The following is a 13,461-nucleotide window of genomic DNA, read 5'->3' as shown; positions in this document are numbered from 1 at the left end:
CCTAATAAAACCTGTTTCTTTAAAGTACTCATAAGTACAAGGTAAAATAACACCAATTTTGTAATCCCTCTTCACTCATGTTTTCTTCGTAGATTATAACTTAAATACACTGTCAGGAAATCACAACAACCACATTTTTAATGCTACTTAGCATATGGTTAATCTAAATGTTATACATCACAAGCACATAAACACAGGAAACCTTCAGCTCACTAAAAAGAAAACATTTGTCATGTCTAGCTTAAACTTAGCTTACATTTTTTGCATTATCACTCAGTTTTTGTTCTTGAATCATCAGCTGTTTTTTCCACCAATTAATTTGTTAGACACACAAGGTAACAAATGCAGGCAGCTGCTCTTTAGAGAAGTGTGGTGAAAATACAGGATGTGCATGCACACACACACACAATATGGGAGGGTACTGAACCAGCACAGAAAACTAACTGAAGAACAGAAGTGCCATGAATAAGTCTTTGGAATGAACACGCAACCTGATGGGTCCACTTTAAAGTCCAACAGAGGCTGTGCCTGAGCAGAACCATAGCAACTGCCTGAAATATTTTCAGCTTCGATAGGAGCTCTTTGTCAGTCCGCTTAAATGCAGGCTTTGAATTTTCCTCTGAACAAAAAGAGGGTGTTCATACAATTTGACTTCCTGACCTCTACACAATACATCGCTCCACCAAGCTTCTTATCTGGAATAGTTTTAGGAAAAATGAGTTTGTCAGGGTATTGATCTGATAGAATTCCTTACTTGAGTCCAGTGAAGACAGCTCAAGGACCTGACCCAATGCCTAACCTGACCATGATTTCATTTTTCCCAAACCATCTACCCTACACACAAAGAAACAGAGAAACTCTTTGGACTACTAGACAGTTAAGTGGATACAGTAACACAGGAATGAGGTGAAGACAGAACGGCACTGTATGATGGCCAAAACCACCAGAGAATACTTTTATTAATACAACACCCGCAGAAAGCTATCAAGTCCTATGTGCACTTCACCTTTCCATTGCTTCATAAGACTCAGGGTTTCGGACGACTGGATAAAAAAAAGTATTTCCAGTAGCTCTTGCTGGACACAAAACTCCAGGGTCCAAATTTCCTACTATTGTAATGCTTATTGTTAATTAGAAAACTCAGATGGTCAAAATACAAGCAGTAGGGAAACCACTGCTGTCAGCTCTACTTGACATGCATGGTACAGTGCAACTGTGACACTTCTGAGAACAATGCCAGACAAGAAATTATGAGCAAAACCTTGGGAAAGCTGTAAATTTTAAGTGGGAGACAGACTACCAAATGTACGTTAACTACGTACATTTTTTCTATGTCAAAAATTATGTGTTTATGTACTTCAGCTTCAAGAGGCTGTTCCCAACATGAAACCAAGAAATAGCCTATATCTAAGTCTAGTCCCACAAACAGATGCCACTCAATTATTTAAGAGTCACAAATTAAAACGTTCTTTCCTGAAGGATTCTAGGATTGGTGTCTTTTTCAGCTTGCAGTGGGGCTTCTTCATTAATCTACCTTCCTCTCTTTTGTGAATTGATTCTTCTTTGATGGGAGGTACAGATCCCTCATGTAACCGAGCAACAGACTGACAGAAAAATCATTTCAGGTTTAGAAATACCCCTCTGTTTTACTTCTCTCCTGGAGACAAGAAATTTCATCACCTCTTTTTTTTGCTTGAACCACCATTTCTTCGTACTGCTGTCTGTGTTTCTGAGCTTCTTCTGCTGGTTTTGCAGGGAGGTTCCTTAAATTAAAAATAAACACTAAACTCAGGAAAGTTGGCAATTCTGTCTAAAGAAGATTCCAGAAGCTTCTACAAGAAAAGCATATCGTGCCTCCTGTCAAAATATTAGATCAAAGAACAGAACAACAAATTCTTGGAAAGAATATTTTTGCCAGCGTCAGCAGAGGAGAAGGGAAGAAAACTGACCAGCTACAGCTACTTTTATACACAAAAGATGCTGAGTAATTTCCTTATGTTTGGTAATTTCAGCACTTTTATTATTTGTGATTAAAGCCTGGACTGGTAACATCCCTGCCATAAGATACATACGGTCTTTATGTCAGACCACACTAAGCTAATCACATTTGTAATTAACATAACCACAATGCATCTCATACAACTACAGGATCACCAAAACATCAGAGCAGGAAATGACCAAGTTGTTTGGTTCTTCTCTGTTGCAGAACACTGCACTGTGTTCCTAGGGCACAATTTATACCTCTGGTTAGTAAAAATATATGCAAAAATATATGCAAGGTGTCAGACGTAAGGCAGCTGCTACTCATCACCAGTGTCACCATTAACAGTAAATGCTTTACTATTTCCACAATCACATTACCTGTAAAGCATGCACCAGCCATGTGATATATGCATATGAATATTCTTTTTAAATCAAGATTGTAACAAGAACAAGGAAACTGGATTTTCACACTGGTGCCTTTGTTTAACCACAGAGAACAATCTACTCTTTTTCCAGTTTCATTTATTTAAATGACCTGCATCTTTTTCAAACCCAAGTGTCTAAGCTGGCAAAGTTTGGAAAGGAAAATCAGATGAAACAATGCAAATTCGACTAAAGTTGCACCACCTAATTTATCTTGTCTCTTAATGACATCACCACACATGTGAGGTGATGTTTATTATCTCAAACTTTTTCCAGTTAAATATTCTGTCATCCCTCTAGCTTTACTGATTTTCCTGAGAAAGTTTTACCCAACGAGTGAGGGCAAAATAAAGAGCAGACAATTTGAAAAGAGATCTCTCACTGCATTCTTCTTCCAGAAGTCTTAAATCCTTTCACCACAGGAAATCAAAAATATGTTACTTAAAACCTAGTAAGTAAAAACCCCACAGTATACAAGCTACAAGTAAACAAAGAAGATTCCTTAGGAAGAGTTGTCAGATGACAGCATTACTGCCCAGCACAGTTTTCCCTTCCAAAGAAATTATGATTCAATTTTCTAGAGTCTTAAAAATACCCTTCCTGCTACCAATTCCTCAAGTCTATCAACAGTGGGAAAGAAAATCCTTAATGTTATCTTGCAATGTGTCACCAATTCAATCTGTCTGAACACTACTTCCCAGAGTATCTCACAAGAAGAATGACGTGTAACAGACAGGTTTTAGTGTAACTAGCAAGCTAGTACATATTGCTTCCAGCTGTACAGAATGAAACCTGCTATAACAAATAGTCATTCTCACATTGTTCTAGACATCCCAAGAAACCTTGTCACACATCTACCAGTCAAGCCAAAAAGTGTCTCAAATAAGCCTATAACTGGAGTACTTTCATATGGGTACTCTTGTGTTGAAGAAAACACAGGCCCCTGCTATGCCCATTCTCTATGCCAGTGCAGAGCTGTATTAAAAAGGCAGGTGCCATTCCTTAAAGATGGGTACTACTGATACACTGACTAAACATGACTGATTTTGGTTTAATTCAGGAGTAAGCCACGGTGAAGCAGCTGCTGGCAAATCCTCATGAACTTAGTCTGCATATAAAAGAAACCCCTTGCTGCACCAGAAGCACAAAACAACGTATCAAGTACTTGACAAACTCTACCATGCAATGCTGAACCCACTGCAGAACAATCATCATCATCTTTCATTATTTATGGAGGTGTGGTCTTTCTCTGTCTAAACAGGACACTGTATCTTTGCCTCTCCATTTCCTCAGCATATACTAGCTTCATTTTTATGCTTATCTTCTCTCATGGAAAAATAGAAATCCCTCATTTGTGTTTAGAAGGCAGAACTCATCCACACTAGAGCTATGCACTAATGTCCATTGCTTTTATTAGAAAATAAGGTTACTACTGTTTGAACGGGTTTTTTCTCATCTCATCCCACTTTCACATTCACTAGCTGGGGGCAGGGAGCTAATTTAAATTATCTGTTTGACTACTCACATACAGCAAGAAAAGCTTTGCTAATCTGAGCCCCCAAAGAGACCCCAAACTTACGCTGGTCTGTCCTCTAAAATAAGTGCTGTAGTGGAGAGTGGTTCGAAATCAAGATTCTTCCTCACATTTTGTTTAGGAGAGAGCGGTCTGTGGCCTCGTCCAGTTTTGTCTTCATATTCCTAGAGAAGAAACAGAGCAGATGACAAGGGTGGAGAACAACAAGATCATTCACATGAGAATTTAAAAATACGGTCCACAAAAGCCTTTGAAGAGAATGCTTTCATACCGCTGCTCAACTATAGTCCCTTTAAAGCTTTTCACTGGAGGAACCTCACAGTAGAAGACTGAGTTACAAGCTACATTTAGGAGTGAGTTTTGATTTTTTTTTTCTATTCTTTTTACTTGCAGAAAAAACTTAGGTTCCTCTAGTAGCCCGTTTTTACAAAACACTGCTAAGAATGAGCTTACAAGTAGCAGATACTATCTGTGGTATACAACAAGATCTATTTATAATACTTTATGTAAATGGTTTTGCAGTTGAAGCTCCATGTCTTAAAATCTCATTGTAAGATTTCTCTTACACAAGCTATTTTCATAGGCAATAGTTCGATGATGGGGGAAAAAAAAAGAGGTTAAATTCATGGTCAGACAGAAACCACACACTTGTTATGATGCCTTGAAGTACAACAATTCTAAACCTTGACAGAGCACAACATATTAATTTGTGTTTGTGATACAGACACTAACACACAAGAGCAAGACCAGCAAAGAGGCACCAAGATGACTTGAGTCTGGAGCAAACGAAACATGAAGGGCTGAGAGAACTGGGCTTGTTCAGCCTTCAGAGGTGGGTTTGTAGGGATATTCTGTAGCTGCAGATAGCAGTAACAGTACAGTGAAGGCTGACACAAGTCTCTCAGGCATTTGACTAAAGAATGTGAAGACAACAGACACAAGCTGCTACAAGGGGAATTCTAGTTGCAAAGAAGGAAGAAAAATCACTAGAAAGATAAAGTCAAACACTGATATAAGCTTCCTGAGATGTGGCAGAACCTCCACTCCTGAAGGCATTCAAAACTTAGGCAGATGAACCCTGGGAACCTACTCTAAGCAGACTCTGCCCTAAGAGGGGAGCTAACACCTCAGAGGCCTTTTCAGCCTTAATTACTGTATCTCAACGACCTACATCAGAGGACTTTGTCTTACATCTACCATACTATTGTTTATTTTTCCAACACTCTTTTGGAAGAGAATGTACCCGAGCCATGAGCTAATGTGATAAATTAACCTTTATACAACCCCCATCTACTCCAAAGCTTGAAGTGCTATAAGCAAGCTTTAAGTGTTCAAAATGTTAAGTGATTCACAAAATGACAAACATGGACGTAGAGTCCTCTGCAAAACACAAGTCCCTATTATTGACACTTTTACATTCAGCCTTATAATGAATTTTGCAATTTCTAAAAGTATCTTATTTCATGTGTAGCTTATCACATTTCTATTAAAATAAATCATACTGTGAAAAAGTGACCATTAGAAATGAGCACTACGAACACTGTTCCAGTCATGGATTTTCTTTCCATTAGCACATGCAGCTCCTGATTTCTTTCTCTCAATCTAAACTGTCAATTACATTAAAACTTCCTTGGATTATTCAAATTAAAACAGGATGCCTACTACTTCCAGAAAGGCCTTCTCCAACCCTACCTTAAAAAAAAAATAAAGGATGGATGAAAATCATACACAAATGCAGAGCAACAGTGCTGTGGTCTTCTACTCTGTATTGTACAACTCCATTCCAATTCAAGCGAGTCCTGCAGGACTCATGCAGGATGAGAAGCTCATGGGACACAGAAAAAAAAACCTGTTTTCCTCATTTGTTATGTGGGCACTGTCTCAACAATCAATCCTATGATGCCTGCATTGCTGTGACGGGAAACAATGTCATGAATTTGGAATGTCTGGCTCATTAAGACCAGTTAATACTGCTAGGTATGACATCAGTTTGAAAACAAGGAAAAGAACCAAGAAAAACTTATTTCAACTACTAAATAGTTCTTAGCTTTGTTTAATAAAGAGGTAGTGCTCATGCCAACAAAACTGTTCACAAAAAAGAAGCTTCAACAAAAAATAAGTGAAGAAATAGAATTCCAAAAGTTTTTATGATTGACAGCATATTCAGAAAGCTAAGACATTATTCTTACATTAGTAAGTCCTTGGGAGCAGCTGATAGTGACCAGTGTATGAGTGCACCATCATGCTATGGTTCAGTTGCACCATCAGCTGCAAAGTATATCCACTGTGCTAAGAGAAACAAAGCAAAGGATTGTTCCTTCTTCCAGTTCCTATTAGGATACTGATTTAATTTTTTTTATTAGCTTTTTCTCAGAAATTAACATAGTCAAGTATTACTGCTTCCACAGACAGGGTGAATCTTGTCCCTAAATCTAATGTCTACTCCGCTGAGATACTAGGGCAAGAAAAACCACCAGCATCCACACGAAACTGCAGAAACCACCATATATTGATGTCACTATAAAGAATTACAGAACTTGACACTACAACACATTTCCAATGCTTATTACAGCAGAAGATTCAGAAAGGCTGCTTGATTTGGGCTTGTGAAAATTATTTTCAGGGTCCTCTTCTAGTGAAGAACAAAACTGCTTTTGGAAAGTGAGAGAAACTGCACACACTGGGCTGTCATGGGGATTTTATTTGATACAGCAGAATTAATTCAGAGATCTTATTCCACTAAGCTCAAAGTTTTCCAGACCAGCACTACAGATGTCTTCCAAAAATTTCTTGGTTAAGGAATGCTTTATTTTGGAATATGAGTGGCTAGTTACAGCACCAACATTAGGATAGTTGTTCAAACCTCTTAAAAGCAGAAGTCCACCCTGCATTTCAGCAAATATTCACTGCTGTGTTCTACTCAGCACTACCCTAGAGTACAGGCAGAGCAGCAGAGAAATGGGAGTGGCACGTTTTATCAGATTACCAGTCCTTTGTAGTAATGTCATCCTCTCCAGTGGTAGTCACAGGAGAATAAAGATGTCTGCTGGTGACAGGCACTATTTACAAAACTGCTTTTTAATTTGGGAATAATAAAACCCAAAAATCCTTACACGTACACACCCCAGAAGCCCAACCAAAGAATGAAACGCACAAAACTCGCAGAGGACAAAAGCTCACAAAAATTAGCTTTTATTCTACTAAGAAGAGAGCAATCATGACCAGAGCACAATATATGATACAGCAACGAAGCAAACTGAAGCCTCCATAAATTCATACAAAGAGTATCTGCTGACTGAGCAAGTAGAAGTATTTGCACATACAGGCATACCGCAATAGGCTGAACCACACAATGGCTCATTTTAGGCCTTTTTTAAGAGGAAATTCAAATCTCTTAGAAGTACAAATAATTCAGCATTTCTTTAGATCCTACAGTGTAATTAGGAGCTATTAACCTGATAGGGTTGCAAGTTAATTTTAGGATCAATTCAGGATGAGCTGATCATTCAGGATTTAGAATGCCTCCTTATCACTGAGACTATTTAGGCTTTCTTCCAGGTTTTGTCTAAACCTATTCAGCATTCAGACGGAGTTGCTGAACTAGGGTTTGAAGATGTTCTAAGAGCATGTTGTAGATTAAAGCATTGCTTTAAAAAATCCCAAACAAACAACAAACCCACAGAAACACACACCCGAAACCAAGTTTAATTCTGGGTGGAACCTGGCAGCTTTGCAGCCGAGGTGCAAGAAGCTGAAATTGTGGCGATCCTCTACAATGCTTTACGAGAAAGAGAAGCTGACCTGGAAAAGGATCCCGAACCATCTCTCCAGAGGAACAGAAATAACCCACCGGAACGTAGGGCAAGAGAGAGTGGATGAACCGCGCTAAACCGGGAGAGGGCTGTGTGGCTTCGCACACTCAGAGAGCCTCCCCGGGGACCAGCAGCGCGGCATCGCTGAACCCACAATAACAGAAACTCCTCTATCAAGGTCATCTTGTTTTGGTTGTGGTTGTTTAAAAGGTAATCACTCTCCCAGGAAGCCCAACATGAAATATTCATGCTAGGTGTCAACGGCAGACGCCAGCCTGCTGGACGCTGGCTCCACGGCCAGAAGCTCAGCATGGGATGGGAGACGGCTGGCCGCAAGCACACCCGTCGGTTTCCCGATAGCAGCCTCCACGCCCGAACAGCCCAAGCCGCGGGAGGGCCCGTACCACCGCCCTGCACCCCCAGCGGGGGCTATCCGCCCCGCCTCACACAAAGAGCTCCCCTTCCCGGGAAGTTGGTTCTTCACCGGACGTCGAAAGCCGATTCAAAAGCAGACAAAGCAGCGTTCACCGATGCACCCTTAAACCCAAGCATCCCACTCCTCCCGACCCAAACGCCCAGCAAACACCCTCCCCGCCCTGCCCGCAGGCAGCGGCACGGCTGCCCGCAGCCAGCCGCCCAGCACGGCCCCGCTCACCATGAACGCTGCGGTCCTTCACGGGCAGCGGCCCCGCAGCCCCATGGCCTGGCTCCCCCGCCGCGCGGGCCCGCACGGCCTCCCGGGCCGCCCGCCCCGGCCCTGCCCCAGCCCTGCCCGGGCCGCCCTCCGCGGGCGCAGTGCCTCCGCCCGCCCCGCCCCACCAGCCCCACTAATCACCCGCGGAGTCAACGTACACGATCGGTTCTCTCCGTCTCGCCCAGCGCTGTCTGAGCACGCACGGCGCAGCCAGCCCCGAGGGAGAGGCGGCGCCGGCCCACGCTGTGCGGGGGACGTGGTTCGCCCCTCCGCCAGCCCCGGCTCGGACACCCCGAGCAGGCAAGCGCTTGCCCGGCCAGGCCCTGTCCTCTGACTGCCACAAGCTTCCCACCTCTTGTGCCACCCGAGCAAGGTAACTGGAGCCTTGCACAAGCTCATGTGCTTCAGCTGCACTCATCCGTATCTTTGCCCAAACTAGCCTGAACGATATGTGCTGCATTCCTGATACACGGGCATCTCTCTCCCTTGGTCTCTCACATCCCGCTTCCCATCCCCCTTCATGCATGGCTACGAGCCGGGCGTTTGTGGGTAGCGGTCCTGTCCCTTGCTGATCCAGCCCCTGTGACAGTCCTTAGTGCAAGAGCATTTAGCCTGACATCAGTTCCGAAGAAACAGCAGCAGCGTCGTGCCGAAACATTTCCTACTGCACAAGCACTTTCCCCGTACAGCTCACTCTCTGTCCTCTTCAGACAGCTCTAAACGTTACACATCTATATAAAAATCTCTTATACAGTGCAGACAACTTCTGTATCACATCTTGTTAACTATTTTGCCTCAATAAAGATTAATTAAGCTTCCCATTTTCTCCTTGTCCAAAAGCTCTGACATCTAATTCAGGAAAAATTGCTAGCTGTTCCATCAGCTGTTGTTCTCAAGCTGTGAATACCCATTCAACTCATGGATGTAGAAATATTATACCGGATGAGGAACAGCTCACTGCGCAGAAGTGCCTCAGCTTCCTTCACCACCACTAATTAATTACAGATCTCTGCCACCCAGGTATGTAGCGCCAGAGCCCTGTTTACCACAGTGGCAAATCAACACAGCTCATGAAAAGTGCTACAGCCCACAGTGTGAAAGCTTCTTCTTGTAAGTGATCTCAAACTGAAGTGATCACATAGAGCACAAAGCATTTATGTGAAACCACAGCTATTAACACAGAAAAACTTCGGACCGTAAGGAAGAGCAGCCCTCAGCAGACAACAGCATTCCCGTGGTAAATCACTGCAGTTTCACAGGCTGAAATTACAATTGCAGCTGCTCTGGACAGGGGAAACAGCCATCTGCAGTCTGCCAAGAGCTCCACCATCTCTGCATTCTGCAGAACACTGTCTGGGAGAGAGTGATCCCTGGCGTCCTGGAGACATTTCTGTGGGCAAAAAGCTAAGGACACTGCGAGTTGCCACATATTACACAGCCAGCCAGTAGCAGTCACTATTTTTAGGCTGCCACAATTGTAAGAGTACCTGAGGCTAATTCGAACAAGTTGTGCACAAACTCTAATCACAGGGTATTTTTAACCCTGGAATTCTCAATGCATTCAACATACAAAGCAGCAACTGGACAGGGATTGCATAAGCAAACAGAAAACTGTTCTTCCTTGTTTTTTGGGTCTGACTGCTAAGTACTGCTTCAACATTCCCTTCTGTTGCTTCACAGCTGCCTAATGCACATCCATTTGCAATTTCTTGCCTTTTAGTTATAAAGTGGTTTACCAGGTAAATTTAAGCTGACCAAGCAGGCCCAGCACTTCACTGCCTTCCCCTGCCCTGTGGTCCCTCAGATCACTTTTTGCTGTCACCATCAAGTACCTGTATGGATGTACAACATGCTAGATTGAGGAAATTAACTGCTGAAAACAAAGCTTCTAGTTTTGTTAGACTGGTTTGGTTACTCTGGTGGTGTCTTCTGTGGGTTGACATAAATGTGGAAGGAAAAGGGTAGAAAAGGAGCAAGCAACAGGATAGTTTCTTTCGGAAGCTTAACTGAAACCAGTAGATAATGACACTTGCAGTCTTTGGGCTGCAAAACTACGATCCAATTCTTGACATGTCATCAGGCCACAAGGAAGTATTTTAATGAAGATCTTATGTATACAGTAATCAAAAAGACCTGAAGAAGACTGACACCTCAGGCAAAGAGCAGATTATGAGAATACCCTTAGCAGACAGAATACAAACTACTGAGATCGGATATTAAACCTTCAAACAGCTCCTTAAGGGATATATATATGAGGGCTTTTTACATAACTCTGGTACAGAACTATTCTGAAATGCCACTAGTTTATTAGTTACTGATCTAACAACCTGAGAAATCAGAGCTACACACTCGACCCTCACACTTTACCAAAGTGTCCTGGCAAGATCTACATTTAATAGCTCAAGAGCCATCAGCCCTATGTGCTTTGCTCATCTATATTTATTTTTAATCCTTTTATGGACATCTGAGCAGAAGATGGCAATGTAATGACAGAACATGACTGAGATAGCATTATGTATGTGAAGTTCTTTACCATGAGGGTGGTAGAAAACTGGAACAGATTGCTCATGGAGGTGGTGGAGGCCCCATCCCTGGAGACATTCAAAGGTCAGGCTCTGAGCAACCTAATCTAGTTAAACACGTCCCTTCTTAACTGCAGGGAGGGTGGACTAGATGACCTTTAAAGGTCCCTTCCAATCCAATGCATTCTATTATTGTAAGTTTGATCTTCCACTGTAACACCTTGCCCATCTTTATTGCCACAGCATTCTCCTGTTACATACTTATATCAGGAATACTTAAGCAGTGTAAGGATAGAAGATTATGGCCAGTTTATGTGAAGAAAACCTCCTATTACCTATTTTTAAGTATCGTTTCAAGCACTCTGAAATGTGCTTCACCCTGAGCAGCATCTACCACTCCTAAACACAGGGGATACAATACTTGAGCCTGCAACTGTGGTCTCACATGATCACACTGAAAAAAAAAAATGAATAATGTACAGACCTTCCACAAGTTAACAGCAAAGAGAGAATAAGCCATACACTTTGCTTTGCAGTTCTCTGCTCCAGCCACTGAATACCTGAACGTTTCCATACATGTATTTATATAGTATCACCTTTTCAGCAACGAGGTATTAAATTAAGGAACATTTCAAACCTAAGCTTCCATAAGGCCAAATTACTTCTTCCAAGAAAGAACAACAGTTTGCTGTTTTGGAGTCTGTCACCTCTAATCATGCAATGTGTTACGTATCAGGTGGTTCTCACCCCCAGGGTTCACATTTCATTTGTGCTATATGTAAATAATTTAAGTGTTTTCTGGTTCATATACAGTGACATGCTTTATCTAACAAAAAGGAAGGAACCTAGAACAGTTCCCTGTATTTCAAGTATGTCAAGACACAAAGCACACCTATGAACCATGTGGCTTAAAACAGCTCTATATTGTCTTTCTTTCATGAGATGGTAGAGTGTGCTGTTGGAAGCAACTCAAATGAGTCATAGCAACCAAAAAAACCCACAACCCTACTACTCAGAACACTGAAACCAATTTAATCTGCATATACAAACATGTGCAGGGCTTCCCTATATACTGCCACTATCTGATATGCTGCAGCATCAAACAAGTGGAAACATCTACAAGAAAGGCTTCTGGCAGAGTAAGCATCTAATAAATGTTTTGAGTAAGAGATACTAGCTACATAGTTTGTCTTTTTACTGAACATCTGTTAGAATAAAACACTACCAACATCTGCATTCGGTGCTTTCCTTAAATGTCAATTCCAAGGGCTGGGATTACAGTGAATATGAACCCATAAAAATCTATGTCCACTCACTAATCTCTTCACCTCATAGAATCATAGACTCATAGAATCAACTAGGTTGGAAGGGACCGCCAAGATCATCCAGTCCAGCCTGTCACCCAGCCCTATCCAATCAACTAGACCGTGGCACTAAGTGCCTCATCCAGGCTTTTCTCAAACACCTCCAGGGATGGCGACTCCAACACCTCCCCGGGCAGCCCATTCCAGTGGCAAGTCACTCTCAGTTTTCTGTGTAGCCTCAGCACCATACACTTGCAAATAATCTCTCAGCAACTACTTTTGACATTTCACATCAGTGCCAATGTTGCAGGAGAAAGCTTATCTTTCTTGTCTAGTCTCAAATAATACACTTTTCAGTCTGCCTGAAGATAAGGTCAGAGCTGCCCCACTCTTTCTGAAGAAACAGAAATAAAAAGACTCTCCATGCCATGTCAGCTTCATACCAATGCCACTCTGAAATGTGCAGTGTACCAGGCTAGCTATGGGATATAGCCACAGTAATATAGCATTTTATCTTGCAGGTCCTCAAAGCAATTGCAAATACGACCTCAAGTATTTGCAAATCTCCACAACAGCACGGAAGCACTCAGCAATGCCATCTATTTCACAACACACAACTGGTAGTATGATGCTGCTCAGACACCCACCACAGCACATCTTTTTTGTTTGCAAGCAGCTGTCTATGAAGGTATGTCCAGGCTTGTACTTAGCTACCTAACTTCAGCACATACACCAAGCTAGAAATGACTGAAAAGGTGGCAAGTCTATTGCACTGAAGCCTCTTTGAGTGATGTCCATGTTTGCTTCTCTGACATTACCCTTGAAGCAGTTACCAGTGCCAGTTTCTTACATGTCTAATAAAAGCTTCTTTTGTACTCAAACTGATGGTGTGCTTCATATTAACTCTCACCATCCATTTGGAGCAGACTTCTGTGCATTCTCTGTAATTTTACAAAAAAAACCTGCAGTGTGCAAGTTTTCCTGAATATAATCTTTGTAACTTAAGGTTCAGTTTTGAGCAGAAGAGTTTGTAGTTTTTTTATGCTACACACAAATATAAATAAAACACATGAAGGGAGGCAATATATCTTCAACGTCAATCTTCAAGCAATGACCATTTCCAGGCTTCAATGCTCATGCAACTATTGTCACTGAACTATGTTGTGCTAAAGAGGCAACTCCTCAATAG

At 42.0% G+C, this 13,461-nt stretch overlaps 1 protein-coding gene across 2 annotated transcripts in view; it reads right to left on the bottom strand.

Moving 5' to 3' along the window:
- Window positions 1-13,461, bottom strand: part of TBC1D14 (TBC1 domain family member 14) — a 58,826-nt gene that overhangs the window by 25,094 nt on the left and 20,271 nt on the right. Inside the window, exons 1-3 of one of the 2 annotated variants that reach the window (XM_064151515.1) lie at window positions 8,408-8,498; window positions 3,986-4,104; window positions 1,681-1,763 (exon numbers count right to left, since the gene is read on the bottom strand). In XM_064151515.1, coding sequence (XP_064007585.1) covers window positions 1,681-1,763; window positions 3,986-4,104; window positions 8,408-8,410 — 205 coding nt within the window. In that variant the 5' untranslated portion in view covers window positions 8,411-8,498. Of the gene's footprint in view, window positions 1-1,680; window positions 1,764-3,985; window positions 4,105-8,407; window positions 8,499-13,461 lie in introns of those variants that run through there. The other variant, XM_064151514.1, reaches the window with a different exon arrangement.

This window comes from Pogoniulus pusillus, chromosome 11 (genome assembly GCF_015220805.1).
Source record: "Pogoniulus pusillus isolate bPogPus1 chromosome 11, bPogPus1.pri, whole genome shotgun sequence".
NCBI classification, from domain to species: Eukaryota; Metazoa; Chordata; class Aves; order Piciformes; family Lybiidae; genus Pogoniulus; species Pogoniulus pusillus.
Note: the sequence above shows the minus strand (reverse complement) of the source record. Positions and strands in the feature narration are given on the sequence as shown.